Raw genomic sequence first — 26,325 nt, 5'->3', positions numbered from 1 at the left:
TTGATCTTTCTGGCATGGAAATACATTGAATTGAAACTAATGAAAGCTATGTAATATATAAAACACGAAAGACCGCGTTTGACCACATTTCTAAACACCGAGCCGTAAGAGAATGTGTCAAACACTGTCTTGAGAGTTTGATACATGTATACCTTTTCAATCGAAATTAAAACTAAAAAGAAAACGGGGAAATTTAATCGTAAAAATCTATGCCAAGAGACTACACTTGTAATCTCTTGTGTGCTTTAATTAAGATCAGATATCCAAACACAATAACGGTCACGATTTTGTTTGTTTAAACTATGCTATAGTCAAGTTTTATCATTTCAAATCGCTTTATATTATCAGATACCTGACTGAGAACAGAATTCAGAGTATAGCCTCTAGAACATTCTCAGATGTCAAGAGTCTTAAATTGCTGTAAGTGCTTAGGTATCGACCTCATAATGAAGTTTTGAAATCCCCCTTTTCTTTGTCTCTCTCTTTATCTCAATATCTGTATGCTCTTTGTTACAGATAAAAAAATTATTAAATCCTCCGTAGGAAAAAAGGTGGCGACTGGTGCATTTACCCATAGTTCTTAGCGCACGAAAACTTTTTTAAATAAGGTTCATAAAAACGTTCAGAAAAGTTCTAACATCTTGAAACCTAGCATACACTACTCGTTAGCATAGGGAACAAATATTGCAAAAATATGGCTTTCCTTGTACTTTATGAGTTGTGTAAGATTCGCCAGATATTGTTGTAAAATGTACAGCCACCATCTTTTTTCCTACGGAGAATTGTTCACGGAATACTAGCTATGGAGTCCCTATGGTGGTCTGGGAATTATATGTGCATGGTTTCAAATGCTGTAGGCGTTTTTCATCTTTATGAATGACTATCAAGTAGCTATTAATGCAACTGTCGTTTATGACATGGATGCCAGGACTAAACTAAGGTTCTGTGGGTTATAAAGGGAAGAATTTTCATTGTTCAGTCACTGAACTGGCCGTACGGCAATGACTGTGTGTACTCAGAACTTACAACATCTTTATGTTTATGACCGACGTTTTCTTATTTCACTGTTTTGGAAGGGTTTTGAAAGGAAACAACATCAGTGAAATAAACAATTACACGTTCGAAGGACTTCAATACAGCGCGATGGAAATGTGAGTATAACCGTTCAAAATCTCAGTACGCTTCAAGGCAGTAGTTTTATTATTGCATAAATACCTTTCATGGTACGTGCTACTGAATATTTTTGGCGATTTTAACCCATTTTGTACTCTTTGTTCAGATATAGCTTTTTTCCATGTATATTTTTGTAATTCAAGGCCATTCCACAAGTCTTTTTCTCCAACCAAGTTGACTTCAGTTTTAGATCCGGATCGAATCGACTTCAACTTGTATCGAGACGACTTGTATCGAAACGGCCGAAGACTGTTAGATGCCGCTTTGGAGTAACTGAATTTAATGGTTTTACCAGAAGTAGAGCTAAACATGTCGTTGTTATACATGTCGAAATCCGATAACGGTCTTGGCATGAAAGATTTTGTTCTTTACGATAAGACTTTGAAATTAACTTGGGTAAAACGGCTGTGCTCCGACTCAGACGCACCGTGGAAGTATATTAAAAAATCGTCTCACTCTCTACTGTTGGCGGCACTGAGCTCTTTTAATGTAATTATGACTGCAACCTTTTTGATCTTAATGGCCATCTTCCGGAATTTTGCAAACAAATTATTCATCATTGGCAAGAAATCGTGTCAACGACACCTCACAGCAAGACCGAGGTACTGTCTCAGACAATCTGAAACAGCAAATTCATTACGATTGACAAAAAAATGGTATATCTGCCTCATTGGCACCGAGCAGGAATAAAGCAAATTTTAGACCTCGTTGACGAGCATGAAAGTTGCTTCCTGCCTTTCCTTTCCGTGCGCAATAAATACACGCTAAATTGCAGCTTTTTACAATATCATGGCCTTATATCCATCATCCCCCAAAGCTGGAAGAAGCTCCTTCACGTTAATTCTGGCGACTCTACTACACTCCCGCAGCCAATCTGTACTACAGCACGCAAAATGGTATACGACAAACTGTTAACCCTTGAAAATCTTCCTCCTCCCACTTCAGAAAAAAACTCTTATCATACGGTATCGCAAAAGAGAATCTAAATAAAACTTATCTTCTGCCGGTCAAAGCCACAAAAGATGTTAAAATGGCAATATTCCAGCACAAAATTATGCACAACATTTTAGCCACGAACAGTATATTATTCAAAATTAAATGAAACAGGTTGTCTCCCCATCCTGCCCTTTCTGCCCCTCTGATTGCCCAAACATACGTCATTTGTTTATTAGCTACCCGCAAGCGTCGTCTTTTTGGGAAAAGCTCCAAAGTTGGTATTCTACCGTTAGTAATGCGAGTTTACTTCTCTCCGAGCCAGAGGTATTATTTGGAATTACTCGTCCCTGTACGCACCGTTTGGCCCTCAACCACCTCATAATGCTAGGGAAATATTTTCTACAGATCAACGCGCTAAATAATACTATTTATTATATGGAGAAGAGTATTTTACTGGGAACTAAACCACTCGTAGATTCCATACGCCACTTCGTCCGGGACCGGAGTGTCGTATTTTCCGTATGCCACCTTTGTGAGTGTCGTATCGTTCAATGACGTCACGATTCCCGCCTTTTGCTTTTGTTGAATTGGTTTCTCCATATAATAAAAAGAACATTACACGTTGGCTCGAAGATATGAATTTTATGTTCTCGTGGCAAGAACAATATCTCACTCGTTCGCTTCGCTCACTCGTGAGATATTGTTCTTGCCACGAGAACATAAAATTCATATCTTCTCGCCACCGTGTAATATCCTCTATGTTCGTTTTCAGCGACTTCATCCCATTAGTGCAGGATAAAATCGACATAGCAAAATATATTGCTGCTACGTTGAATGGTGAAGGGAATTTCAACAGAAGTGGAAATTCTTTCTCACCGGTTAAGGAGTGTCTGTTAGTAATTTATTGAGAGTTTTTTTTTTCTTCCTTTTTTGTGCACGTAAAAACAGTCTATTGTAAGTCCTTAAGTAAAGTAATGTGTATTGTATTGTAATTATAGTGTATTGTAAGTCCTTAAGTAACGCAAAGTGTAAGTAGGTTATGCCATAATAAGTAATTATTGCATATTGTAAGTAAAAAAGTAATGTAATGCAAAATATTGTAAGCAGGTTTTTTAATGTACTGTAAGTGTTTGTAAGTTTGTAAAAGCATTAAAAGAATAATATTATTGACATTTTGTAATGATAAAAAAAGAGAGACAAAAAACAAAAACATGTCGTTGTTTGTTTTATAGACTTCTGGACGATAACAGTATCGCGACCATAGAACCAGGAACCTTTGACAGCTTTGCAGAAAAAAGACTCAGTTTAGGTTATTTGTAAGTATTTTGTTAGTCTATTTTCACCCTATTTAGACAGTCTATACATGACAAAAAGTGTTTGTATCCCAATTCGTAACATCGGTCGGTTGAAATGATATTTATTTCTTCAATTTGTCAACGCAGATCGTTAGCTAGAAACAAAGTTGAGATTCTCAAGAACAAAACATTCAACGGTCTAAGATATCTCTATGAACTGTGAGTAGTGTCCGATTTTTCTGTTGTAGGGAACTTCAGTTTTATCAACCCCAGTTTACTAAGTTTCAGAATATGCATCGATACCAACATAAGAGTTTGAATTTTGCTTACATTTAGTTAAGTTCATAAAATGTAAGTTTATTTCATTTTTTTAAAATCAACACACAAAAACTACTAACAATGCAATATTTTGCAGTTCACACGTCGTACATCGATTACATTGTTTACAACAGTTATTGTTGTGCAGTTATTTAAGTCTGCTATTGCTACTGAACTGACAGTAGTTGCAGAATGGCATTTTTCTTGGCAACGCATACAAATGCAAAACTTGATTCAAAACACACACGGAAAGATCAAGAGCTGGTGACTTACAATTAACAAAAACGTTGTCCTTTCAATGTTGTATTTCTGCTCCGACAGGTACCTGGAAAATAACAACATTCAAGTTATCGAGGCTAGTGCGTTTTATAAACTGTACAAGATCAACACTATGTAAGCTAACGTTAGACTGTCTAAGTCAAGTAAAGTATATTGACAACGATACATCAACCTTGGGGTTTAATTTTGGAGAGAGATCAGCACGCCCAGGCTCGATTTCCAACGCTCTCCTGAGTGCGGTCGCGTGCGGGCTCTTATCCCGAAACAGCGGTCGATAATAGGCTACATCAGACTACAGCACGCCTTATTTTTCTTTTACGGCCATGTTTGTTGTTAACAGCTATCAAGCTCTTTACTTTCTGGCTAAAAGTCTGTGAAAACTAGAGCCAGTTTTTCGACCTCGAGATTCAACGGCTTCGTTTAGTACCCAATTTACAAAATCGGCTCGTTTGGGAGTGGGGTAGGGCAATAGCTGTGATGTGATGTTGTGACTGTGTCATGCGACTGTTAATTGGTTACGATTTCCCGCACTACTGTAGTTTTAATAATCAATTTTTATTTGTACTCACTCTTACTAAAGAAAATTACAATGTTCAATGAAAATATTAAACAAAAGCACATTGTAAAGCACATTTATTAGCGAATAAAGCTCTTTTCAAAAAAGCCCTTTCTTAAAGCTGGTTTTCATCAGAGCATAATCATAAGCAGAAGCAACAGACGGAGAGGCAGCAAGATTTTTATCATTATGCCTTTTGGTAGAACAGTTACCTAACTACGTTTGCGTACGTCAATAATGCTTATGCTTATGTGCTAATGAAAACTAGCCCTTAGGGGTTTCATCAAAATTGGACGGGGATGAAATCACTTTTCTTATTTCATCTCGTTCTTCATCCGCACGTTTCTTACATTATTCCCTTCGTAGCAATGTCTACAAGCACGCTCTTACAAAGTGAAGAGTTATGTTGCCGTTTAGTACAATGATATGTACAAATGCGTTATATTTTACATCCCACGTTCATCACAGAAATTTGAAAGGCAACAAACTTACAAACATCACCAACGGAACGTTCTACTACAGGAGAACCCTTAGAGCACTGTAAGTTGTGATGATGTCTTGAAAGCTAAATATCGCAAACATATAACTACTTTACCTTAAACCCTATCATTGGAATTAGAAGAAAAGTAAAATGTAAAAGGTAAATTGATTTTCATGTGACACTAAACAAATTTTCATGTAGTAAGGTGCTTCAAATCTGTGCCTGTGAAGTCTGTAAAGGTTGCATTATTATTAACCTGTATTAATTGAGAAACTACATGTATTTATCTTCTTTGTCTCCTTCCCCTAGCTCTAATTTCATATATAATGTAGCCTAAGTAAATCGAGAAACATTTTCATTACTTTGTCGTTCAACGCTGCACTGCAAAATGAAACAGAATAGTTGGTAATGTAATACCTCCCACGTTGCGGATTTCTGTAAGATGCTGCACGAAACAAACTCGAGTTCACCTTAGTACAGCGTCTGCCACAACTTTCAGCACGATTGGAAACACCTCAAGAGATGCTTTCAATTTGCAATGCGACGTGATTATTAATTCAGCAACAAATTGTGAGAATATATTACTCGTATCGAAGGTCTTAACTGTGTTTAACATTTTACACCACTTTTGCAGCTGCACAGCTGCTCTAAGACTATTATAGTTAGATTATTGGTTAGAAATTTGGGCTCCATTGTGTTTTTAAAACAATTAAATTCTCTTAAAGGATCTTATCTGACAACAACATTTCGAGTCTTCCAGAAGGGGTTTTTGCAACACTGAAATTGTTACGGACCTTGTGAGTAATGGATCATGTCTTGCTTCCCTCTCATTAAGACTCTAGCATAACTCTACAATAATTGGCACATTTTCGCACCCTTGCTGTTGTAACCCTATTGTCGATGTCAGTTTGTACCACGGACATGATCACCTGATAAAATACGCGACGCAAGGTAATTTCGAAAAAAAATATTTATACAGGGAAAAATTGTTCAAAATTTTCCACAAAATAATAGCAATTGAAGTCAGTTACTTGCGCAAAATTTGTATGAAGAACCCCTTTGAAACAGAAAATAGCAACGCTCGCGCAAGTTTACGCAGAACTTCTCTTCCTGTTCACTGGTAAACTAGTTTATTATATCGTAAACATATCAGCCAAATGGTTTATGGTCCACAATTGAGTGCAGACCAAGGGAGTGTATGGCTGGTTGCTTATCACAATTTTACTGTCTCATCTTATACCACACCGAATTTCACACAGTCGACCTGCATGATGCATGATTTATAGACTAGTCTTTAATTGATTTTTAAATTTAATTCTAACTTAATCTTTACTGGAGAGGTACCACCTGAATTAAGTCTAAAATAGGAAACAATACAATACAATATTTAGCTGCTTCTCTTGTTAATTCGTTGTCACATTTCAGATCACATGCAATGTAGTTAATTCATTAAAATTACGCGAAAATAATTTTACCAAAATTTTCCGACTTAAAGGGTCGGTGTAAAACGTGCATTAGAAATAATTGGTATTTTTCTTGTTTGTGATAGGAAACTAAGCAATAACCCTTTGCAGTTCCTCCACGCTGGTCTTTTAAGAGGCTTATCTCGCCTTAATGACCTGTGAGTACCTAACTAAGTGGTTTCATTTCATGTCATGCTCGATATAACGCCAGACTAACACCTTTAATTTTTCTCTGTTTATCAACCACAGGGAAATGGAACTTTGTGGAATAAAGGAGATCGAGCCAAATTCATTTTCTTTCTTGAAGGCACTAAGCACACTGTAAGCTATTATTATTTATTATTATTTTGTACCCCGCAAAGCATTATCAATGGTACAGTGGAACCTCGATTTAACGAACCTCTATTTAACGAAGTCCTCGATATAACGAACGATATCCTAGGTCCCGGCCAAAGTTACAGTAAAATGTATGGAATAGAACCTCGATATAACGTACCTCGATATAACGAATTCTTCGATTTAACGAACATAATCCGGAAGCCCAAACGTAAAACATACCTCGATATAACGAATTACAGTGTCAACACGCGACAAAAGATAAACGCTGAACAGATCAACAGTCAACAAATGCTTGTAATCCTTATGGTAAAGAGACAGCAACCTTTCAGTCAACGGCTTATTATATGTCATAGACATTGGCACTATAGTATTTCGACATCAATTAACTTCTGCTCTATCTTCTTTGAATTCCGGAAATGTTGGGTAGTGCAACATAACAACACTAAAGCCCGTTTCGTTGTTTGCATAGACAATTTTCTGTATAACCTCTATGTTGTAACATTTTTAAATCGCTACTCTGAAAGTGTCATTCTTTTGTAAAGAAAACCTGCGCGTCTGCTCAAGAGTGAAAATAATTGATACTGAAAGCCACCATGCTTCATGAATTGCATCTCAAAACGCGGCACTTCTGGGTGACGAAAATTGCATTGAATTGCGTGACAGAAGTCACCTGTGTTACAAATCGATTATTAACTATGACCTCGATATAACGAACATTTTGGTCGTTTCCCCTCAAATTCGTTCTATCGAGTTTTCGATATAACGAACCCTCGATTTAACGAACAAATTTGGCCGGTCCCCAGCGACTTCGTTAAATCGAGGTTCCACTGTAATTTGTAAAAACTACAATGAGACAAAGCCGATGACATTGGCAATGACGACAATATGAGTTAACACGAACAGTGTTGATAAACATTGTCATGGATTCCAACGTATTTTAATACTGCACTTGACGTTTCGTATGCTAGTCTACACACATTTTCAAAAATGACCGTTACAAAATATTTCAAAACTATTTATATCGTAAATATTAGGGGTCTGCAACCTAGACTGAGAAAAATGATCTCAGTAACAGCATTATTTTAACCTGTGTGGAGGACATGAGAATTAACAGCTAGTAAAGCAACAACTTCTCAGTACTAACGTTGACATTTAGTGAGGGCTTTAGCTCTTCAATGAACAGAGTCTTCCTAATTCTGCAATGAAAGTCAGTTTTGCCGGACGTTAAATTGTCAATATGATCCCAATTTATGAATGATCTTGGTGCTGGCGTTGAAAGTTAGCGGCCTTTTTGCTAATGTAATAATGCTTTTATGGTATTTTAGAAACATGAGGCAAAGACAATTGAGAGTTTAATCTTTTCTGGCGATTCAATTTGTTTTTTTAAAAAAATCAGGTCTTGCATATACATGAGATATCTCCATTTTTGTTAGAAACTTGGCCAGAAACTCTATAAGCACAATCAGCAACACCTCCTTCAGTAATCTTCGCTACATTACACAGTTGTAAGTACATTGTATGTTGTAATTTAATTTTTGTCGTCAAGTCCCTTGGCGACTAGACAGGATGTGGAGGCACTGGTGAAAAATTACCCATGTATGAGCCAGCAAGACAGATTTTTCTTTGGAGACAATCCATCTGAATATTTGAGGAACTGAACGTTTCGATTCATTTCATACGTTTAATGGAGCAAGGGTTTGGCTTGCTTAGAGCAGACTGCGTAGTAAGGTGATATCTCCTTCACTAATTATAAGGGTCTCCCTTCTACAAAAGCCACTTTCCGTCGTTTTTATCCCGCTGATGGTACATGCATTCACTCTTATAGCAACGCTCACCTCTCCACAAAGGAAACGGCCATCTCTCAAAATAATCTCTCTATTCCAGCCAGTTAATGAACAACGGACGATCGGTGCATACAAAACTCCATTTTCTATTGTAAAAGGTCACGAAACTTGATCTTTACTGCGGATCGTTGGTATCTGTTTCAGTTTGGTTTCTGTTTTATTGATATACTTTGATCGTGCTTCGTATTTATATGCAACAATATGAAATATAAGAAATGCTCCACTCAGAGAAAATAGAAAAAAAAAAAAAGACAGGTGTCATATTGCACCCCTTCCTCCCCACAACGGCCACTTTCATTTGTCTCCAATGTGGCCGTTGTTGAGAAGTTCTACTGTACTACGTTTCCCCAGTGCTTGATACCCAAGAAACCCCCAAAAAGGGAACCAAGCTTAGAAGCGTTTAAGTTTAACAATGTGAAACGAAGACAGCTAAAGAAAATGGCATCCAAAAGTAAGTATAGGGAAAGTTTGATAGAAACAATATCAAAACTAATTTCGCTAATTGAATGACCTTCTAAACTGTTTGGCACAATAGTTCTTAATTCATCTTATGCAGATTAACTGACTTCTTGGCAGGTACTTGGAAATGAATGAGATTTACCTCATAGAGAAAAACTCCTTTGAGAGAAACGACTTCCTAGGGCGTCTGTAAGTGATCAGTCAAGTGATACTTGTAACGAAAGTACGGTGCTAAAAGCAGAAGGGTGAATTTTGCAAGGAGTACGCAGCAAAGAGAAAGCTAATCAACCGCCGAAGGGCGAGTCACTTGGGGGTTTGAGGGCATGTTCCGGAAAATTTTTAATTTTAGAGGCTCGGAAATGCCATTTCCCTGGTTTTTCAGGAAACAGTTTCATAAATCAGAACAGGGAGTATAATAGTAACTCGTTTATTTTGAGAAGCAACACAACGTTTTTTAAAACATGTTTCAACAGAATATTCTGTCATCTTTAGTTTAAATTACAAAGTACAGAGTTGAATATATAGTGTGCGCAGAATGCTAAATGACTATAAGCACAAAAGGAAAGATAGCAATGTAAAATATTACAAAGAAAGTTTTAAATCAACATGATAAAGTCGATGATTTAGTGTAGGTTTTTCCCATTAAATATGAATAGCTTCTTTTATCTTAATCTGGAAGGTGGTGGAAGCGTGATCTAGGATACGGAAACAGCCATTAAAGCATGAAATGCGGCACTGCTGAGAATTTTGTAAGTGTTTGAAAATTTGAGAGGTCCTAACACTGAACATGTTCTCACGTGCGCGCGTGGAAAATGCCGGGTGGTTTCGCCGAGATAACAGGCATTACAGCCCGCACACAAAAGCTTGTATACCACATCCGCACGGAGTCCACGAGGGATAGGATATTTCACACCAAACATGTTGCCGATTTTAAAGAAGAAAAAACTAACTTAATATCAATGCTGTTACAATAACGTTTAGCAAAGTGGCGAGTCTTTTTTTTTTTGCGCGATAATAGAGAAAGGACCAATGTAAAAAGATTCGCCACTTTGCTAAACGTTATTGTAACAGCATTGATATTAAGTTAGTTTTCTCATCCTTTAAAATCGACAACATGTTTGGTGTGAAATATCCTATCCCTCGTGGACTCCGTGCGGGTGTGGTATACAAGCTTTTGTGTCAGCGGGCTGTAATGCCTGTTATCTCGGCGAAACCACCCGGCATTTTTCCACGTGCTTACGTGAGCACATGTTCAGTGATAGGACCTCTCAAATTTTCAAACACTTACAAAATTCTCAGCAATGCCGCACTTCATGCTCCAATGGCTGTTTCCGTATCCTAGATCACGCTTCCACCACCTTCCAGATTAAGATAAAAGAAGCTATTCATATTTAATGGGAAAAACCTACACTAAATCATCGACTTTATCATGTTGATTTAAAACTTTCTTTGTAATATTTTACATTGCTATCTTTCCATTTGTGCTTATAGTCAATTAGCATTCTGCGCACACTATATGTTCAACTCTGTACTTTGTAATTTAAACTGAAGATGACAGAATATTCTGTTGAAACATGTTTTAAAAAACGTTGTGTTGTTTCTTAAAATCTCAACATGTCTGCTACTATCCAGACCTAACTTGTTTATTTGATAACCTTTGGGATAACTGATAATAGGTTTAACAGGAGACGCTAGAGACTCAAACCAGCTGATTTAACTTATTAAAGACAATTTTCGATAATAAATGTATAAAAAAATATATTTTTCTGGATTTTCGGAGGTACGCATAGGCGAACTGGCGTATATGGTCGCTCTGCCCCTTCTGAGTAACCTACTCAGTTGGTAACCTAAACGTTTACTCTTCACTTCAAACCAGCATCCTGTGACTTCATGCTCACCAGTGAATCAGTTGAGTTCATACATGTTACATATGACCATTAACATATCTTCACATTTAGAAGCTCAAGGTATTGTTTCTGTTTTAATTTCAGATTCCTTCATGGTAACAAATTGTCAAAAATTGCAACAGGTGTCTTTGATCGCAACAGTCGATGTAAACTTTTGTAAGTCGTAAAGCGAACTATGAAAATAGTTTACAACTTAACTGTGGAGATAAGTGGTGTCACTTGTCTCTTATATTAATTTTGTCTCCCTCTATTTATCTGTCTGTCTATTAGAACACTTAACAACAACAACATTTCGGAGATAGAGCCAGGAGCATTGAAAGGATTACGAATCATAGAAACTATGTAAGTGGTTCTCTACCTCATCACATATTCATCCTGATTTCTATAATATTCTTTGGATTTAATTAACCAAAACGATATCCTCATTAAGAGCAGTTTGCTGTAAGGATCAACTAAGGTCATGCAAGATAGAAAAAAACCGATTTTCCCAAACTTTGCCAAAATAAAGGCCTCAGTGAACTAGTTCTAAAGATATAAGTTTCAGGTCGTTTAGATTTTTATTTAGTTTTTTTGCAATTTTTTTTTTGTATTTTGCGCTCGCGGCGGCCACAATTGACGCCGAAATCGGGCATTTTTGGGAAGCTCACGTTCAAAAAGTGAAAGCTTTCTAAAAAAGATTAACCCAGGAAGTCAAAAGACCTTATTTCTTCTGCTTATTCGCGGTGTAAATTTAAGGTGGCTCTAAACGGTTTCCAACACTTAGATTTGGATGAGTCGTTATAACTACTCTTTATCACTTGATGCTACAATCATGGTACCTAAAAACTGCTCAATAATTGGTGAACACGCTCTTATCATTTTCTTGGCACAATAGGTTACCATAGCAACAGTATGACCTCCTAAAAACACCTTTAATTACTGCTTTAGGGGCTTATAATTCAAAAACGGCACGGTGAAATTTTTTTATATTATCAACTTTTGATAAGCATGATAAGACGCAACTTTTGGCAAAGTTTAAAAAAAATTCTGTACATGGGGTTCAGAGCTACCTTAATTTTTCGAAAATTTAAGGTGACTCTGAACCCCATGTACAGAATTTTTTTAAACTTTGCCAAAAGTTGCGTCTTATCATGCTTATCAAATGTCGATAATATAAATATGTTTTTAGGAGGTCATACTGTTGCTATGGTAAACTATTGTGCCACGAAAATGATAGGAACGTGTTCACCAATGATTGAGCAGTTTTTTGATACCATGATTGTAGCATCAAGTGATAAAGAGTAGTTATAACGACCCATCCAAATATAAGTGCTTGAAACTCTTTAGAGCCACCTTAAATGAAAGTTTAACTTGGATTTTTGACGAATTTTTTAAATTTTTGCTCACGACAGAGCTCACCAAATCTGAATTTAGACGAAATTCAAGGCTCAAAAAAGCATTCTGGTACACGGCTTCACCCACCGAGACTATACTCTGGGAAAGAACAGTCATTTCAACTACACGTCGGGCGAAAAAACAATTGGAGTAAATCAATCGGCGAATTCTGAGAATATTTTCAAAACAGGTCACTTGAGCAATATGAGCGACCCTTTGACCTTTCATGTCATTCCGAAATCAACATACGGCAGCTCTTAATTCGACTTTCTTTCGTCGGAATACACGTTTCTTTGCTTTTGTTTGCTTTTATGACATATTCTCAAGTAGAAGAAGTTAGAATTTTGAATTTGGAGGCTTCTACCCGCTATAAAATAAGAACAGCTGGCGTATTTTTGAAATTTGACCCACTTTCGCATTTAGACGGTTACTTTATAAAGCTCAAGTTGATCGCCGAATTACAAGTTAAAATTCGCTTTTAGAAAACGGCGGTATTAACAAGGAAGCAACAATCAACTGCACTTAATGTTTAGGAATTATTTCTTACCTTAGTAGGGATTTCCCAACGGGAAACCACAGCAGTTTTAGCAAATCACAGAGCGAAAGCACCAAGCCATGTCGCACGTGACAGTACCGTAATTTAGCGTTGGTCAGGAGATAGTGGGGGTGGAGGGTAGGGGGAGGGCAGCAATGGACGCTCGTCGTGGTGAGATTTTACGGGCGAGTCACATTGAAACTGTTTGCGTATGTAAAGATTTGGTACATCCTTGACTGGATCAATGAAGTACCTCACTACAGAAGCGGAACGCTAGCCTGCGAACAGGCTTCTGGCGAGGACGGAAAAAAAAATTCGGCGAGCGCGAAACAGAGGAATGAGGTAAGCGATCGCGGCGGGACCCTCGCTTCGTTCGGGCTCACCGGGAGCCTGTTTGCAGGCTAGCGGAAGGCCTGCTTCACAAATTTGCACACGCGTTGTCCGATCAACTGAACACCTGGTCATTTTTATTATTAATATTTATTTTATTTTTATTTTTTATTTTTCATGGAAAGCCGTTCAGTAAAATGTAACAGAGAGTAAAGTAGATACCACATAAAAAGACAATTACTGCACTTTCAAGACTACAAGAGATAAACAAATAAATGCTAGGCGCTGCTGATATAGAAATTTTAAAAACATGGGAAAATTGACACACAGTAGGTTAATTAATTTGTCCTATTGCAGATGGAGACGTTGGCGGTGGCAAAATTTCTGGGACAAAATGTTTTAATATAAGGCATTTCCATTTGATAGTTATGTTTTTTATTTCGACGTATCTTTCAGTCATTATGTTTCCTCGAAGTTGTATCTTAAACAGGGAGAAGAGTAAAGGTTGTTCACTCAAGTTACATTTGTAAATGAAGTATTTGGCCACCATGAGAGGTTGATGGTGTTTGAGTGAGTTTGTAGGTCCGTATAAAAGAGTTGAGTCTGGTAAATAAATGTTTTCACTGGTGACTTGCGACTTTCAGTCAAAGGATTCAATGTAAAAAAAGCTACTTGGGAGCACTTTAAAATCATATGCTGGATTGCATGCTGTTCTCTTTTACATAGATGGCATAAATTAGTCATCAGATATTATGTTGGCTTTTTTTTGAGTTTGTCTTTAGCGTAGATGATGTTGTGATTTATCTTGAATGGTCACCGGGTCATTTTGCTAGTAGTTTCTGGAACAAGCCGAGCTTGCACGGCATGGGCTCATGCGAATATGAGCAAATAGCAGAGAGGACATGGGATTCTAGCATGGACAAACCAGCTTAACCGCCAGTTAAGACTCGTATTGTCAAGTGAGCTCAAGCCATACGAAAGGGTCTCCCATGAAAATGTTTAATTGGAACAGTGGAACATGATCGATTTCAATTGGGGAATGGGGGAACAAAGGCAAAAAAAGGAGGAACATGGGAAAGGGTAAGAAAATGTGAGTAAAACAGGGAGCGAGTACGGATAATTGCGAGAACAATGGAATACAAACAACTGTTGAGGGGAACAAGGAGCCTCATATGAGGACATCTGCGTACTTATAATACGTAACGGTCGACATTCATCTGAGGTCAGTACCGGGTGGATTTAGTAGGGAATTAACCCTAGTGGAGTGTTGAAAAGTGCTTATGGGTGAGACGTATTGAGGGAAAACAATTATATAGTTTATGATAAAGCAGCTGGAAGTATATGTGACCCGTGAATTTTATGGAATTCCACGTGAAGTTTGCTAAGACATTGCTGTTGTCTGGTACTGAATAGTTGCCAACTTATAACATGAGGATAATTACCACACAGTAGACTCAGAACATACCCGGGTCTTCATTTCCTAATGTATAAATGTTGTCCACTTTGCGCCTTGGTTGGAAACTATGTTTAACACACTAATAAAATACTTGCAGTCTTAAGCATGGGTATGCCAAATTAGTTTTCACGCCGGAGTTCCTTCCTTATATATGTATGTTGGACAGGTTCAAGATGACACGGCCGGAGAGTTTTACAACTGTGTTTCTTGAAGTACAACCTGGCGGGTATCACGGAACTTTCGCTAACGCTGCGCAACTCTAACAGTTAATCACTCATAATGCATCTTAGATGCCATTCCTAAAATGAATGACGGTATCTGTCGTGCAAAGGAGAAAGCACGCGTCGCTAGAGAACATCTTCCACCTATATATATCTGCTTTCTTTGCAAAACGCATATCTTTCGCCACGCTCTCAGGGTCTTGCTAGCAAACGGTTTGGTGTTCAATGCTGAAACTGTCCTCCAGCTACTTATTTTCAGCTCCATTGAACCATGCTGACTTTTTGGGCGTTTTTGACGCCCAACCAGTCACTCTTCACCTGCCCAAGAGAGATCAGGAGTAATCCGAGGGTAATTTCATATGGGGAGGCTCCCGCCCGACGTCTAAACGCTTACCCTTTCGTACACTTGTTTTAACTGACAAGATAACTTTTTCATATACCATCTATGATAAGTGCTGACCCTTTCACATACTTAAAGTCGGCACAACGCATCCCCTTTTCAGAAACTTGCTATACCTTTTTCGGGTAGAGCCTCCCCGTTTAGTCTATTAGAGGAGTACATCCCTGAGGGGTGGGGCGGGGGCAAATTTGATGTTTTCCATGGCATCGCCGCGTCGTTACCATAAACTGAATTTTCCCACAGATTTCCTTTGACTTACTATTGGCCTTTCAGTTGCTCAAGAATGACGGTGTCACCCAAATCAGCCAACATTTTGGGAGCGGTCACGCGCACAGTTGCCATATCATCATCTGTATCAAAGAAACCAATAAATTTTTGCTCAGAGTGGATTCGTCGTTTTCTTTCACGCTCTTTTACTCGAGTGACATTAATCATTGACTCCAACCAACGCAGTGAAAATTTTGTGCCATGAACGTTCCGCTTCTGTTGTGACATCAGCTATCTACTTCTTTGATCCAATCCAGGACATAACAGATCTTGACAAATACAAACCGTTTTTAAAATGCCTGTTAAAGACATATCGCAAAAATGTACTCGCCCGTCAAAACGTGCAATTAAAGTACGAGAAACCACCTCGCTCCCCCTCTACCCCCGCCCCCTCCCCCCCCCCCCCAACCCTCCCAGCCAACTCAAAGTTACGGTACTGTCACGTGCGACATGGCTCGGTGCTTTCGCTCTGTGATTTGCTAAAACTGCTGTGGTTTCCCGTTGGGAAATCCCTACTAAGGTAAGGAATAATTCCTAAACATAAAGTGCAGTTGATTGTTGCTTCCTTGTTAATGCCACCGTTTTCTATTAGCGAATTTTAAATGTGCAATTCAGCGATCAACTTGAGCTTTATAACGTAACCGTCTAAATGCGAAAGTGGGTCAAATTTCAAAAATACGCCAGCTGTTCTTATTTTATAGCGGGTAGAAGCCTCCAAATTCAAAATCCTAACTTCTTCTCCTTGAAAATATGTCAGAAAAACAAACAAAAGCAAAGAAACGTGTATTCCGACGAATGTCAAATTTTGCTTGTCAAATTAAGAGCTGCCGTATGTTGATTTCGGAATGACATGAAAGGTCAAAGGGTCGCTCATATCGCTCAAGTGACCTGTTTTGAAAATATTCTCAGAATTCGCCGATTGATTTACCCCAATTTTTTTTTCGCTCGAAGTGTATTTGAAATGATTGTTCTTTCCCAGAGTATAGTCTCGTTGGGTGTAGCCGTGTACCAGAATGCTTTTTTGAGCCTTGAATTTCGTCTAAATTCAGATTTGGTGAGCTCTGTCGCGGAACAAAAATTTAAAAAATTGCGAATAAGCTGAAGAAATAAGGTCTTTTGACTTCCTGGGTTAATCTTTTTTAGAAAGCTTTCACTTTTTGAACGGGAGCTTCCCAAAAATGCCCGATTCCGGCGTCAATTGAGGCCACCGCGAGCGCAAAATACAAAAAAATTTGCAAGAAAATAAATAAAAATCTAAACGACCTGAAACTTATATTTTTAGAACTAGTTCACTGAGGCCTTTATTTTGGCAAAGTTTGGGAAAATCGGTTTTTTTCTATCTTGCATGACCTTAGTTGATCCTTTCAGCAAACTGCTCTTAAGGCATTATTTCTACAGTAATACGTCTCAAGTTATTTTTAGATCACTCCAGGTTTTGGAGGGAGGGTTAAAAAAAGCCCAAGAAAGCCCAAATATTTTCATTCTCTTCGAAAACAAGCACGAAACACGCAACATTCTCCGCGAAAGTTTAAAAACGTGTCGTTGTTTATTAGCGCCTAGTAACACCTAGCTAGTTCACAGCCATGCTAGTTAAACTGAAATAAACAAATATATGAATTAAATATAATAGGCGAAAAGTATCGGAACTGGATCGGAGGCAAACCAGCTGGCTATTTACAAGCATGACCGAGCTGGAGTTGAACAAGGGTCTACCGAGAAGCAACTCCAGCTAAGTGGTAAGAAGTGGAGTTGAACCCGCCACCTCCGGATTACTGCTACGCGGACTCCACAGAACTGGGTGCCATGTCTAAAAATAACTGGAGAGAAATTACCTTGGGAAAAAGGTCTATATGGAACATTAAATCTCTTACCCTTCACCCTCGTTTGATAACTGAACATTTAACAAATTGACGTCAGTTTTGCATGCGTCTGTCCTGTTATTGATCATGAATTTCGTAATAACGTTGCCAAAGTAGCTGTGGATCCACCAGACGATAGTTGTGTGGATCCGCAGACTACTGTGTCAATGTTATGACGAAATTCATTGTCAATAACAGGACAGACGCATGAAAAACTTACGCCAATTTGTTGTTGTTTTTTTTTTACAATAGCAAATTGTCAAATTGTCCGCTCTCGCTTGTTGACCCATTTCATAAATTATAAATTCATGTGTCTCTCCGCTTATTGACAATGAAAATTAGCCAATGAGCGTGCGAGAATTTCTGCATTTATCACATACGGGGCAAAATTACTGAATGCTGACTGGCTGAGACAAAGGGCATTTTTCTAAATTACGAGGGCACTTTTGGTAATCAAGAGGGCATGATTACTTGATGCTGATTGGCTGGGAATGCCTGCATTAAGTTGACTTCCCGCTTCAAACGAATTTTGAAAAGGAATTTCAGAAACGCATCGCTTCTGAGTTTGATCTAAACGCGGTTATTTCATCTTAACGTGAAAGAAAATCGACATGAAGCAAAGCGCAGTCTTTTGCTGGAAAAGCAAATGGATTATTCCATCCAAAAATGTATTGATTCGCAGCTTGAAAAAGGTCGGGACGGCTAGTGTCGCACGAAGCATACAGTTACAGAGCTTCATGGCTGCCAAACTGAAAGTTAATTTCTTCGTTTTGCTTCGGGTCGCCCTATTAGTGTCACAGGTCATCATATCGGGGTAAAAAATCAGCGTAAATTTTGTTGGTATGTTAAGTTTTCGCGGTGGAAAGGAGAGTTTTGGATTCAAGAAGTTATTAGAGCTCATCTGGACACTTGTTTACGTCTTCCGTCGATCGATGAATTAGTTGCACGCCGTTGCAGGCTTCGCAAAACAGGTGAATAAAACTGGATTGGTTAATTAAAGTTTTATTTGTAAAGAAATTGCTTTGAGTGAATTGAACTTGCTGTGTTTTGCTTGCTATCATAGTAGGCTTTCCCCGTTCTACTGCTAGCCTGTTCTTTAATGACAACCGGCAAACCTGTACGCGACGGCAAGACCTTGAAAGTTTTCCTTTGTACAGAATTTTGCCCTTTATGTGATAAACAAGTAATCGCAAGTGCCCTCGGGCAATTAAGGATTAATTTCAATTCACTTGTATTTTGAACGTTTTCCGAATTGCCCTTGTCCCTTCGTGACCCGGGCATTGTGTGAAAACTTTGAAAATATGCATGAAATTAATCCTTAATTGCCCTCGGGCCCATGCGATTACATACACTTATCGCAAAAAAGGTGATCGATCCCCCGTGCAGAAAGATCGCCTGTTAAGTCGAGGAGCCCTACAATAATTCAAACTTTTTACATATGCAGCTTATCTGTGTTTTGATGTCTATACCAGCTGTAGCCAGTTTTTAGACTAAACCTTTACTTTATGCTTTTAAAGATTTTTGCAATACAATCGCCTAGACAGAGTGAAGAGAGAAGACTTCGCATCTCTGTGGATGCTGAAAAGGCTGTAAGTATGGTTGGTGCTTTTTTCTGCTCTAAATTGTGGACATGTTCATGATCTTGCCGAGGCGATAAGGCCCTGTCAGTGTACTTTTTGTCAAAACCACACCCCCACTGCAATTCTTTTAAGAATTTATTTAAAAATAAATAACTTTTGGTTACATTGCATCATTTATATTTGTTCTAAAAAGTTTGTCGATCGAAAAGTGAAGAAATTCAATAACCGCAATGCAAAGGCTGAAGACTCTCATCCCGAGGAAGCACATCCATTGGAAAAATTAAAGATAATCACAAAATTGATTTTATAAGCGTGAGTTAACCATTTTAATACCAGAATGACATCGACCTTCTTAATACCATTTTAGATCTGCAACAGTATTTATTCTTTGATTTTATTCCAAGATTCGGAATTTATTTGTTTATTTTTATTTATTTATTACAATTTCATGAATCGCATCTAATATACAAATTATCCAAAAACAGAAATGCCATAAGGATGGTCCGCAAAAGAGTCATAGACCCCATACTTAGACAGACCACTACATTATAAATATATGAAAAAAATATTAAAATTAATATATTCTATAAGCTAAGCAGTTCGGTTGGTATTCATTAAGAAGCTCCTTACACCACGCTTGAAACTTGAAATACTAGGCGCTGATCTAACTATTAATGGAGGCGAATTCCACATGTCTGCAATACGATTAAAAAACTATACTACAAGTGTTTGTTCGAGCATAATTCTTATTTAAAGTAAGTCTGTCTAGTAAACATTCCGTAGTTAATTACTTCAATAAATTGTCCATCTATCCGGCTATCTACATCTATCTAGTTTACATGTACTCCTCGATTTCTACCGACCCATCTCATGAAAAGTTGGCGAATACTGTCTAACACAAATTGGAGACAGCGAGGAGAATGAAAGAACCAATTGCAAAAATATGATCGAGACTGCACTGAATTTAACTAACCAAATGGGTTTATCACTTTTTGTCTCTTTACATCTTCAGTAGTATAATCCGATGAACTTGATCATGAATTCCCCATAACCATTTCTTGCCATAACTCATCAATTTAATAAATTAAGCTGAGTCATCATAGTATGGTAACTTGCTTGTATTTTTCCTTTGCTCAGGTATCTGTTTGACAACAACATATCTGTGATTGAGCCGGGCTCGTTTCCACACCGGAACTTAGAGCAATTGTTAGTAATGTTTCTTTTGGCCGAATTTTCATTGTGTTCATGTGGAATCCGTCATTTCTCAGTCTGTCCGTTTGTCCATTTGAACCCCTCATGGCTTTTATCGATGCCTTTTAGTTTGAACTGATTGAAATATGCTAAGAAAGTGTTCAATCAGTACAGTTTGTGATTTTGGAACCTTTAAGTTATAATTAACCCATTCAATTTGTATCTTATGGCAGGATTTTGTACAAAAATCCCGCACTATCGTCAATAACTGTCGTAGGTGATGGAAATGGAAAACCCAATAATGTGACGGTTTATATGTGAGTAGATGCTTTTTATGACGCTTTTGCGCTTTCCTTTATAATTGCCTTAAGTGATCGAAAAATGTCTTTACTGTTATTTGAGTTGTCCCTTCCCTAAGATAATTCAGCGTGGCATTTCTAACTCCGTATCTCATGAAGTTTTCATAATAAAAGTTTCATTAACAGTGGGGAAAACGCATGTACGCCTCTTGCTTTGGAACTACATGTAGACGGCAATGTAATAGCATAAATCTATGGCAGAGTTACACAGCAAAAAGTATGAAATTTCAGGGTAAGTCATTTCACCCTCCTAGAGAGAGTCTCTAGCAGGGATTCGCCCAGCCACCAAGGAAGAGAAATGACTCGTAAAGTCAGACTGCTGTAGTACTAGTAAAGAAAATGTGAAGTAGGAACTTGTGCCGGGCAACTTTACCCTGGGGCCAAAATTCTTATCAGCGCAACAGCGCCTCTGCAACTAACAGAATGAACATGCAAAGGATATAATTATTTTCATCAGAGTTCTGACAACAGATTGCAATGAAATTGATTGTTTTTACCCAGAGCAATTGCATGGGCGTCGTGTGCTCTGATGTTATGTCTATAGTTTGGCTTCCTTTTTTTATCATACTAACGTTTCCGGTATTAATCTAAGCCATTTTTTGACATTGTACAACATAACCCTTCCCTTTGAAGCCTACTTCTGTTATTTATTGGAAGTTTATCACCAATCTGATCAAATCTACCTTTTATGGAATAACCCATGTACAGTAAATCAATTTACAGATATCATTGTAATCTGTTATACTGCTGTCCCTGTCTCATTTGCAAGACCAAAGAGAGTATTTGTGTTTGTCAGCCTTTAATATCTTTAGATAGGAGTTAACATATCTGACTGCTGTTCATAGGTTTTCCGAGACCCTTCCGTCTGTTCCAGTTAAAGACAGTGTACATTTAAACGTACTTCAAAGAAACGGATTCCGTTGTAGTAAGGACACGTCTACGTGCCAAATCTGTCCAAGGGGAACATATTCAAGGGGAGATGGTGTATCCTTAGGATGTTTACCGTGTCCAGCAGGTAATACAACTGGGATCCAATATTAGTTGTGCTACATCATAGTACTGATACCCCGTTCACACAAACATGTTAAACATGTTTTAAAGTGGTTTAACTAAACAAGGATAAAATTTATTTGCTCATATCGTGCAGACCCCACAACTTAACAAGGTAAAACCTTATTGATTAAAACTATTATATGTTAGCAAGGTGTTTGAAATTTGTCTTCACAAAATGACTGCAAAGCGTAATCGACAAATGGGAAAGACCTAAATGTAATTTAGTTAAACTTGTTTGGTTGGTGTGAATGGGGTATAAGTGTTCCTGTCTTGTAACATGTAATCACGCCCCTTTTTTATGTGAAGAAATGGCCAAATCGAAAATAGCCACGATTGCATTTTACTTTCTGAGTCGCAATAGCATAACAAAAAAGGGGAGGGTTCCAAAAAATATCATGTATTTCCTTCTGTTAAAGGTATTCGTATGCATCTTACTGTTAAACCTTATCATTGACAATTCCAGGGGGCTTTTTTCAAGACTCAGTCGCAGCAATTGGTGTCACTGCTGAGGGACATGGATGTCAGCATTGCCCCAATGGAACGTTTATACATCCAAAATACGCACCTGGAAAAGCATCTTGGGATTGCAAAGCGTGTCCAGAAGGTTATTATTTCGAAATGAGTTTGATATCAACAGTTCTTATAATAACAGAACGCTACATTTCATGATTTTGGTCGTTGGTTTGTTTGGAAAACGTTGGCAACGAAGTCAAAATTCTCTTTGCGCCTAAATCAGCGTTTTTACATCCCTGAACGTAAACCCTTGCCCGTGTCACAAACAACATGACTTGCGTGCACATATGCACTGCAATTAGTAACCGTAACCGTAGTAACCGTATTTGAGGAAATTTCAGTTATCAGCCTAAGAATGCCGATAGAAGAAAACTGTTTCAGTTAGTCAAAGTTATATAATATGGAAACGCATTTCGGTGTATCATTGTGCTGGTTTTTATCAGTTTTTCTCTTCATTTTCCCGCCATGCTCTTCTTGTTTCCTCATTTCAGGCACTAACACAACAGCTCTGGCTGGATTCAGGGCATGCAGGTGCTTAGAGAACTACTTTCGCTTGGATCGCTTTGGTTCATGTACGGTCTGCCCTGGTCAGGGTGTCGAATGTTCCAACGACACACAAAATTTGTCTCCCGGATTTTACTGGTCATGGGCGAGAAATGGAAGTAACTCCGATAAGTATTTTTACAAACTCCTTATCACTAATTTGGCGATAGAAAGCGACAGCTACGACAACGAATCAGTGAAATACGTTGGTAGAGTTCCAAAAGCCTACAAATGTATTCGTCAAGACTCCTGTCTTGGAGGAATTGATTCCGAATGTGCAGAGGGCTATGCTGGACCTCTGTGTGCCAACTGCCAATCAGGATTCTATAAACGGATGATCGTGTGTCACAGGTGTCCTTCAAAGAAGCTCATTGCCATACAGTTTGGAGTATTGGGCTTCATAGTACTTGTGATCATCTTAGTTATCGCCAAGAGCGAGAAGTCTTCAAAGCCAGGGAAGAGAACCGTAGCTGACATCTTTCTTGCTCACGTAAAGATTGTTATCGGGTTTTATCAGGTTTTGGCTGGCTTACTTCAAGCGTTTTCGTATGTCAAGTGGCCTTCCGAAGTTTCTGTCCTTGAAGGTTACATCAAGTTTGTCCAGCTTAACGTCCTACAGATTGTTTCCCCAAGTTGTGTCGAAAAAAGCTTCGAAATGAATGCTTATAGACATTTCGTTTTCACATTGGCTGGAAATGTGCTGAGTGTCACTGTTCCCCTGTTTTGGTACCTTGCGAGGGTAACGTGGATGAAGGTAAAACAAAAACAACGCGACGAAAGTCATCTCATTGACATCAAAAAGTCTTGCCTCAAAATTATAGTATTTCTATTATTTGTTGCGTATCCGTCTACTTGTGTCAACATTTTTCAGATTCTCCCCCTCTCTTGTCACAAGTTGTGTCCATTTGAGGGAGCTTCTAACTGTCCATCGTTCCTAAGAGCTGACTATTCAATTCTGTGCGACACAGATACGCATAGGAAATACACTTGGGCAGCGTATGCCTCTTTAACATACGTAATTGGCTTTCCTATTTTTCTGGCGTACATCGTTTGGAAAACCCACCTTCAGTCTCAGAGATCCAACAGATTCTCCCTAGCCGATGAAAGAGGCAACATGGAAGCAGTGGCGTTTGCCATTTTGTTTTTGCATGAAAATTACTCACCAAGTTGCTGGTATTGGGAAAGTGTGGAAATGGCACGAAAAGTGATCCTGTCGGCTGGTGTTATCTTTGTAGGATCTGAAAGCCGCACGCAAGTCGGTATCGCTGCCATGGTATCGGCTGGATTTGCAATGCTCCATGGGAGGTTTAGACCAATAACTGACAGATTTGAGGATTATTTGCAAATGACGTCCCTCTTGGTGACGTCATTCAACCTTGGAATAGGTGTGCTGCTGAGGGTGCCTTCAGACGAAGCAAGTGAAAGTCGTGATAATGTCGGCCTCGGAGTTTTGCTGTTGGTGACAAATGCATTGGTAATAAGTATTGTGTTAGGTGAGATAATTAACTATATTGATATTAGCTTTAAATGTAGTCGATTAATTTCAACAGTAAGCAATTATTGGACGAAGCAGAGTACAGTGTATGGCATAAAAAAATTATGCAGTCATTCCAAACGCTGTCTTGTCCAGATAACCAGATTTCCTACCTAAATCTTGAATGTAACAGTCTCTTTTAAACGCGAATAAATCTACTAGCAGTTATATTTCAATACTAACAACCATTCAGTTCTGTATTCAGCACGGTCTAACAACATGCCACAAGAAAGTGCTCACTTTTTGAAATTTTCAAGACATATTGACAGAGTATGGCTACGTACTTTATAATTTATATAAGTATCTAGTTTTTCAATGTGGCATAATACTTTGCAAATATATAGAGCACACTACGCTAGTCGCTTGTAATTACTCAACAGATCTAGTAATATTGGGAGTATTTAAGTATTTCTACGGATCCCAACCGTATGTAAAAGACCTTATGACGCATTTGAAGGCCATCTTGACGGGTAGGAAACAGCGTCAGAAATTAGTGTTTGTACGGGGATCTAATGGTAAATAATTTTCTTGAAAACTGAATTCTAATCAACTTATGAGCAGCAATCAAAGGATATAGTTTGCTAGAAGCTCCCAAATTCGCGATCGGACGCTTTCTAGCACGGCTACATTGCTCAAGGCAATCTTTTATTTACCATCGGATTCCCATACAAGCACTGCAATTTCTGACGCGTGTTTCCTACCCGTGAAGATGGCTTCCAAAACCATGACAAAGTACCTGCCTTAAATTAATGGCGTTGAAGTTGAATTTTCCTTATTGCAGTACGTTATTTGGTCGTCTTTTTTGGCCTGGCGATGGATTTCCGCAAAAATCCCCGTTTCAGCTGGCATTGCCTGTTTCTGTTGATAACCACAGCACAGGAAGTGCAAGGAGATGTCAGCGACGGCAATTTACATGGAGCTTCAACGCAAGCAGTGACAAGTGGATCGGACTTTGAAATACACACTGCTGTCACTGCCGTGAACGAGTGCATCGACATCGACTGTGAAATCAATGTTCAGGATGACCCCTCTGCACAGAGAACGAAAAGCTATACAGACCAGCCTGTGAAATCAAAAAAAACTTAACTACGTTTGTACACGGGAGCAGACAAACTTTGGAATATTGAAATATTTTAAATTGAACATACCAAGGTCAAAATCTCGACCAGTCGGTTATTTCGCAATTCCACTTTAAGCCTGGTTTTCACTACGACATAAGCAAAAGCATTCCTGCGCAAGCATAACCGTAGTGAGGACGCGCACAACACGAGCATAAGCACAATCACAAGCAGAACAAACGTTGTTTTTCTTATTGTGCTTGCGCTTATGCTTATGTCAGGCGAAAACGCACTTTTGTAAGCATCATCATAAGCGAAAGTCCGCCATCTTGTTACGTTTTACTATATCGAAGAGGTATGGAATCGAAACTGAATAAGGCAATTTCCACTGTACGCATGCCTACGTGCTTACGCTTGTGCTGTGGGCGTTCTCACTACCGTTATGTACATTTATGCTTCTGCTGGTGCCTATATGTTTTAGTACAAACCAGGCTGTACTTGTAAAAATCGCCGCATGCTACAATTCATTTGTTTTGTTTTAAAACTTCCTTAAAAAGCACAGGTAAAAACCTAGACTTTATACAACAATATTAAAGTAGCTGTAGGGAGATATTCTCATAGTAATACAAAGTTTTGAAAACTATGTTTAGTCAACCTTTGTAGCTAACAAAGTTGTAAACGAAATTACGCTCTTCTTGACACTCCATATCAAAGGCCCAAGAACAGATGTTCAAAGTTTAACGTCAATCAAACCTGGGACTTTGATAACTTATTTGCTATTTAGCAATTACATTTTCGCTCTCAGTTTCTTTGACGTGATTGTTGATAGAGACGAAAGTTTTTTCTACAATTTCGAATTCTTAAAGTCAAGAAAACTAAAATCTCCTTGTCTTAGTTATTTTGGACCTTAAGGGCCTATTTCGCGCGCTTTGCTAAGGAAGTGAAATATCATTTCCGGCTACTTCCGTCAGCGCTAGCCTAAGCGCGGAAAATGTAAGTAAT

At 38.4% G+C, this 26,325-nt stretch overlaps 2 protein-coding genes across 3 annotated transcripts in view; one reads left to right on the top strand and one right to left on the bottom strand.

Moving 5' to 3' along the window:
• LOC145466732 (histamine H2 receptor-like) overlaps positions 1–26,325 on the bottom strand; it is a 115,138-nt gene that overhangs the window by 54,199 nt on the left and 34,614 nt on the right. The gene's annotated exons all lie outside the window — the stretch shown is intronic.
• LOC145465040 (uncharacterized) lies at positions 14,329–25,351 on the top strand. The gene is made up of 8 exons (XM_081448843.1): positions 14,329–14,369; positions 19,010–19,081; positions 20,210–20,278; positions 20,497–20,580; positions 21,468–21,637; positions 22,139–22,279; positions 22,680–24,224; positions 25,047–25,351. Exons 1-8 carry the CDS (start codon positions 14,329–14,331, stop codon positions 25,349–25,351), a joined length of 2,427 nt encoding a protein of 808 aa, XP_081304969.1.

The sequence above is a fragment of the Orbicella franksi genome, chromosome 13 (assembly GCF_964199315.1).
Source record: "Orbicella franksi chromosome 13, jaOrbFran1.1, whole genome shotgun sequence".
Lineage (NCBI taxonomy): Eukaryota > Metazoa > Cnidaria > Anthozoa > Scleractinia > Merulinidae > Orbicella > Orbicella franksi.
Note: the sequence above shows the minus strand (reverse complement) of the source record. Positions and strands in the feature narration are given on the sequence as shown.

What these genes read in the sequence shown, in the direction of transcription:
- LOC145465040 (XM_081448843.1), top strand. Translation starts at nt 14,329, where the DNA reads ATGGGGGAACAAAGGCAAAAAAAGGAGGAACATGGGAAAGG. An exon ending in CACCGGAACTTAGAGCAATT is followed by an intron (nt 20,279 to 20,496) that starts GTTAGTAATGTT and finishes ATCTTATGGCAG; the next exon opens with GATTTTGTACAAAAATCCCG. An exon ending in ATGTTTACCGTGTCCAGCAG is followed by an intron (nt 21,638 to 22,138) that starts GTAATACAACTG and finishes TGACAATTCCAG; the next exon opens with GGGGCTTTTTTCAAGACTCA.